Consider the following 6,421-nt stretch of genomic DNA (forward strand, 5'->3'; position numbering starts at 1 on the left):
CCGGTCTCGCTCCAGGTCTTAGCATGTGGTCACCACCCCAGGTGGGTCAGAATGGGTCGATTGCAGCATTGCTCCTGTCAGCCTGCTGCAGAGGCAGGGTGGACCCTGCTCTCCGCTCCTGCCAGGTGACAACTGCCAAGCAGGTTGGGGTGAAGAAGCTGGGGACCGCTGGCTCCCTGGGATGTCCACAGAGGTGCTTGCTTGGTCTGCCGCAGCATGGAGAGGCAACACGCAGCAACAAGCTGGACTCCGTGTGGTCTTCCCTGGCCTCCCTCACAGCCACGTGTCCCTCTGTACCAAGCTCTGGTGCCCTCAAGTCCTTTCATGCTCAGGGATGCCCCTCCCTGAATGCTCAATGCTCTGGCTGAAGCCCATCCTGCGGGAAAACTAACCTAGGGGTTCCTCTGCCCCTGCTCACGTGGTGTCGCAGGAAAACAGGTTCTTGTGTTTGATGAAATAAACTTTAAAGTCAGACACCAAAAGTCATGCGAGAGAACTTTATTAGAAGTGAAAGTGAAGTACAAGCAAATTGAGGTTGGAGAGAAAGCCTGGGGAGGGGAGAGAGAGATAGGGAGAGAGAGAGAGAGAGACAGAGAGAGAGAGAGAGAGAGAGAGAGAGAGAGAGATCTCCAGGCAGAGGACATCAAGGGAGACGACGCTGTCCCCAATTTTACTAATTCACTAGGAGAGCTGGGGACCTCCTTCTGCACTCTTTGCCAATCAGGAGTTCAACTCCTTCATGTCGGGTGGTGGTTTTTGACCTTACTTGGTACCTCTCTGGAACTTGGTGGCCATCCAATTTAGGGGAGGGGGGGCTTCACCTACAAGTCAATCCCATGATAAAGTGGGCACTAGGGTCAGCAGCTGGTCAGAGTTACCTTAGTGTGCCTGCACCACTCAAGGAATCTTCAATCCCACATAGCTGGAGACGCTTGTAGCCATTATTCCTAGCTTCCCATCAACCTCAGTGGCCCTGTTAAGAGTTAGTCTCATTAATCCTTTTCTCTTGATATGATTTCCAATTAGCTCCCCTGTTTCTACCTTCTGCTAACTACCACCCTTTGCTTTCTCATCTATTTTGGAAGTAGTTTAAAGAAGACCCTAAAGTGATTTAAAGGACACTTGTGACCTTACTTGCGTTTCCCGGTTCATGGATAGCTACTACCTAACAAGCTTGGTCTGGACGGGGTGAGAAGGAAACTTTTATTGGGTTGAGTTCGTTGAGCCTTGTGCTGACCTGGCTGCCCCCATAACAACAAAGAGATTTGCTCTGCTAGAGGAGCATGAAATGTGTTGCCTGTTGGAACACCTGCAGGTTATATGTTCTTGGCCACATTCACTGATTTTAAATTTTCTTATCTTTCCCATTTTTATGAATTTCTTCTCCTCTTAGGGTGGTTATTCCACTAGTCTGTAGACACTTGGATTGAATCTTTCATTTGCCCTTTTTGCCTAGGTAGTAGCTTTTTAGAATAGCTCTTTCCATACCGAGGGAGTGCTTGGTCTATTTTATGCATGCATGGTTGCTGACTGTCCATTTGAGAATGTGAGTCTTTACTTTAAGACCATTTCCTGTTGGCCTGGGCTTGTCCTTGTTTCTTGTTGCTGCATTCATTTGACTCCAGTGAATTTCTGTGGACGTCATTTGGCTCTCTCCTTCATTCTCGCCTTCATTTCACAGGGTCTCCTCCCATATCTGCCATTTCCTGGGCACCCAGTAACTGGTGTGAGCCTCCTTGTTCTGGTCAGGAGAGGTACTGCCTGTTTCTAATGCACAGGATTTGGAGAGACATCGGGTCTGAAGATGTGCTAGAAATTAAAATAAAAGGTATGGTCAGAGGGATTTGCTTCAGATGGACAGCTGGGCAAGACTCTTAGGAACGAGGTGTGAACACAGGAGGGTGAGAAGACTGTCTGGCACAGGAAGAGCAGGAGGTTTGTCCTGGTACCAGGGGAATTGAAATGTGAGGGATGTAGAGCAGCAGAAGTGAATGCCCAAAACCCCGGTTCAGCAGAGTCCAGGCGGCAGGAGGGATGAGTCCTGGAGCCAGTCCCCTGCGGCAGGCGACCTGAAGGGGCTGGGTCTGCTGGGGAAGCTGTGAGGCTGGCTACGAGGCTGGCCGGGCTCAGTGAGGCCCTGGGTTGCGGTGCTGCTGCTGGAGCTCTTGGGGCTGGAGAGGGCTGCCCAGGAGGACACCAGGAGCTCAGGGACCACTGAAACGGCTCTCTGACTGTCCTGTGCTTAGGGAGCATTTTCTGGTGGGGCAGGGCACCCAGGGGCCACTGAGCTCTCTGGAGCGTGAAGCCTCCATGCCTCAGTCAGGGTGCCAGCTCCCTAGTGGAGCAGGGCTGCTCCCGGGACCAGGAGAGGAGGAACCCCCTACTTGCCACAGATGTGCCTCGGGCACAGGGGCCATCAGGGTTGCATTTTTCATGGACAGAATGACTTCAAGATTGAGAAGCCACTGCAGAGTCTGGAAGGAGACATCTGGGCTGTGTTTCCTGGGTGCCTTCCTACTCAGGGCTGGTGGAGGTGAGGGAGCTGGCTGGAACCTGCCTCCTTACATCCCCAGTTTTCTGACTACAGGACTCCTTTATGGTAAGCAGCAGCTTCCCGTGTGAGCCGCACATTCAATGATAATAGGTAAGTTATGAGGTCAGGGTGGTGGCTACTGGGGGCAGTAGGAGCAGGGAGGGTGGGGCAGGCTGGTCAATGCCCACCAGGTTGCAGGGAGGTAGGGGTGAGTTCTGGTGAGCTGCTGCCACAGGTGCCCAGAGAGCAAAGACGCAGCGGATATTTAGGAACCCAGGAGGAATGGTTTGGAATGCTCGCCATAAATAAGTGACAGACGTTTGAGGAGGTAGTTATGTTTAATCGGACTTAAACACACAGAGTGTCCATGGGTCAAAACACCAGCTTCCCTGTCAGCAGGTATGACTTTGCGTATTAGGTACAATTCATGTACATGTCAGCAGATTTCAGGGCGAGTTAGGAGGTGTTTCCATGGCAACACGTAGGTGTATAGCCAGAGAGCTCAAGGATTGCACCTGCTCAGCTCCACGCCCAGGGTCCATCGGGGATGGACCTGGGTCCTGAGCCCACCCTGCCCTCCGTGCCGCACTTCTGGAAAACAGCCTGGAGCAGGCCTTCTCAATGGCCGCAGGAGGCCACATCCCCAGACCCCAGAGCTGCAGGGAGGATCTGCTGCTCTTCCCACGGTGGCACTGTATCCCTCTCGCCCTTTCTCAGTGCCACTGCGGTCCTCCTTATCAAGCCCGGGGCTGGCCTTTCTGTGCCTTCCCACTCAGCCTCCCTCCCCTTCTTCCTCCAAGGCAGAGGGTCCAGAAGCTCCCCCCTGAATCAGGACTTGCTGCGGTGCCTGGTGACGCTGAGCACCCACTGCACCATGAGCAAAGCCCCTGTTCAGATGTTAGATAATGGGGCACCCCGGGAACAATGCAGCCTCGGGAGCGCAGAGCTGCAGCTCAAAGCAGGACAGATGGCTTAGGGGAAGCAGAGCAGCATGCGTGACATGAGAGCACAAGGGTGACGTGAGAGGTCGAGGAGTGTGTCCCCCGGCCACCGAGCGCCCACTTCTTCCCTTCACCAGGAGCCAGGAGGACTGTGTGGCATGGAGCGCTTTGGAACGCCAGCCCTGGGCCCCAACTCCACTCTGCCTCAGAGCCTCCCTGGGCGGGCAGCCTCCACTCTGAGGCCTCCTCCTCTGTGACCACAGGAAAGCGAGTCCTGCTTGTCTCCCTGTAGAGACAGATAGGTGTGTAAGTCGTGTCCTCCAGGGCAGCTTGGCGCCCAGGGAGTCCTCTGCGAGTGTCCCCTCAGGTTCCTGGCAGCTCCTAGCTCTGCTGGCTTGGTGTTCAGATGCTCTGACATCGATAGCAAACCTTTCACTCCTCTTGGCAGCACACCTTGGATGCACAGAAAACAGAGAATGCTGTCTTCACTTACCTACTTTTTTGTTTTGGTAAATGGGGATTGCACCCAGGGATGCTTTGCCAGTATGTCACATTCCCAGCCCTTTTTTTTTTAGTTTTTACTTTGAGACAGACTCTCACTAACTTGTCTAGGGCCTTGTTAAGTTGCTAAGGCTGGTTCAAACTTGTGATCCTCCTTCATATGCGGTATGTGCAGTAGCTGCTCCCCACATTTGGCTCCTTTTCCCTCTGGCTCTGACCATGTGCCCTCTCCATTTCCATTCTCAGGCTGGGCTGCCCTCCTTCTGGACTCCTCGGGAGCAGCATGTGACCACACCTGGATTCGTCCTGAGCAGCCCTGCTGCATTCCCACCGTGCTTGGGGATCTCCCGGACACCTGCCGGCTGCTCTGTGCCTTTGGTACCTTGGGAATAACCAGATTTCTAGAGTGCTTGCAGTTCCCACAGTTCCTATAAAATTCTAATATGTTTACACTAAAAAAATCCATGTTGTTAAAAACTGGGGCAAACTCGTTCTCAAGTGATGCTGACTTTCATGTGATCCTTGAGCTACGTGGGACACCTGTGGGTCTCAGACCAGGTTCCACCTTCGGGGCATAATAAGAGTCTCCCACTCTGGTGCTCTCTGCCTGCCACATGTGTCCAAAGTCTTAGTTCCCAGAACGTAACTTTTAATTGTCAAGGACTTGGCACGGGATCTGCGGCTCTGCCTGACGTGAGCCCTCTCTCCGTGAGTGGGTGGAGCGAGAGTAATGGGAGGCGCCAACCACAGCCTCCTCTCTGGGTTCCTTCTGCTGGGGTTCTCAGACCAGCCTCGGTTGGAGCAGGCCCTCTTTGGGGTTGTCCTGCTCCTTTACCTCATGACCCTTCTTGGTAACTCTGCCATCATCCTGGTGTCCCTTCTGGACCCCAGGCTCCACACACCCATGTACTTTTTCCTCTCCCACCTGTCCTTCCTGGACCTCTGCTTCACCACTGGTATCCTTCCTCAGCTCCTAGTCCACCTGGGGAGCTCAGACAAGTCCATCTCCTACGGCGGCTGCGTGGCTCAGCTGTACGTCTCTCTGGCGCTGGGGTCCACCGAGTGTGTCCTCCTGGCCGTCATGTCCTACGATCGCTATGTTGCCGTCTGCCGCCCGCTACACTACACTCTTGTCATGCACCCTCGGCTCTGTCACTCCCTGGTGGCCACAGCGTGGCTCAGCGGACTGGCCACCACCCTGGTACAGTCCACCCTCACCCTGCGGCTGCCCTTCTGTGGGCATCGCCGCGTGGACCACTTCTTCTGTGAGGTCCCCGTGCTCATCAAGCTGGCCTGTGTGGACACCACCTTCAACGAGGCTGAGCTCTTTGTGGCCAGTGTCCTGTTCTTGGTGCTGCCCCTGTCGCTTATCCTGGTGTCCTACGGCCACATCGCCCAGGCCGTGCTGAGGATCAGGTCGGCTGCTGGCAGGCGGAAGGCCTTCGGGACCTGCTCCTCCCACCTGCTGGTGGTCACTGTCTTCTACGGGACCATCATCTTCATGTACCTGCAGCCGGCCCGGAGCCGATCCAAGGACCAGGGCAAGTTTGTCTCCCTGTTCTACACGGTGGTGACGCCCGTGCTCAACCCTCTGATTTACACTCTGAGGAACCAGGAGGTGAAGACGGCACTGAGGAAACTCTGGGGAAGACCTTATGATTGAGGAGACCTGGTGACTGCCAGGTGACACTTAGGAGACGCGGTTGCTCCCCTAGAGGATGACTTGGAAATGGCGACGACCCAACCCTGGGCTTTGGTAGAAAGCAAGGCTAGTTTGAATTTCAGAGCAGGACAGACTGAGAGAGGCCCACGTTGCAGATCTGTGTCCTCATCACGGGGTTGCCAATGTTAGGCAACCAGATGAGAACGCGACCCCGCTCCAAGCACTGTGCTGCGTGAGAGCTCCTTCTGTGTAACAGTCTTAGCCACTTGCTAGAGAGAGAGAGAGACACCTGTGTTGGGTCTCTCTCAGATACTGAAGAACGTGGGTCAGTTGCTCAGAACAGAAAGTACAAACTCTAAAGCTCAGTGACTGTTTTTGACTGACCATGGACTGCTGGACCTTCAGGTGGCTGAGGGTCCCTGAGTTCTCTCAGGCGCATCCCACACCCCATGAGTCCTATGAGCTCTGAGGCCCCCTAGTGGGTCCCTGTGTGAGTCCCATTAAGCTCCGAGCCTGCCCGTATGGGTCCCCACACGAGTCCTGGGAGCTCCGAGCCCCTCTCCACTACTGTCCTTTCCTCTACTGGACATTAAACTTTTGAATTCCTCTCGTCCCTGTTTTGAGACGCCCACTGTGCTGTGACTTAGTCACTGTTTCCCAAGTAATCTTGGTACAGGTGCCTCCTGGATGTCCATTTCAGTGCAGACCTTTCCACCTGTATCCTCCTGCTCAACCACACTGCATTCGACTGCTTGGCCCTGGGCATCAAAGGTGATCTGGCAT

The 6,421-nt window shown here is 54.4% G+C and overlaps 1 protein-coding gene across 1 annotated transcript; it reads left to right on the forward strand.

Moving 5' to 3' along the window:
- Positions 1-4,705: 4,705 nt before the first annotated feature.
- On the forward strand, positions 4,706-5,638 carry LOC308644848 (olfactory receptor 2G6-like; the record flags this gene model as incomplete). The annotated part of the gene is made up of 1 exon (XM_081286543.1): positions 4,706-5,638. One exon carries the CDS (start codon positions 4,706-4,708, stop codon positions 5,636-5,638), a length of 933 nt encoding a protein of 310 aa, XP_081142669.1.
- Between the last annotated feature and the right edge of the window lie 783 nt (positions 5,639-6,421).

This window comes from Spermophilus citellus (genome assembly GCF_964194105.1).
Source record: "Spermophilus citellus genome assembly, chromosome: 1".
In the NCBI taxonomy this organism is placed as follows: domain Eukaryota; kingdom Metazoa; phylum Chordata; class Mammalia; order Rodentia; family Sciuridae; genus Spermophilus; species Spermophilus citellus.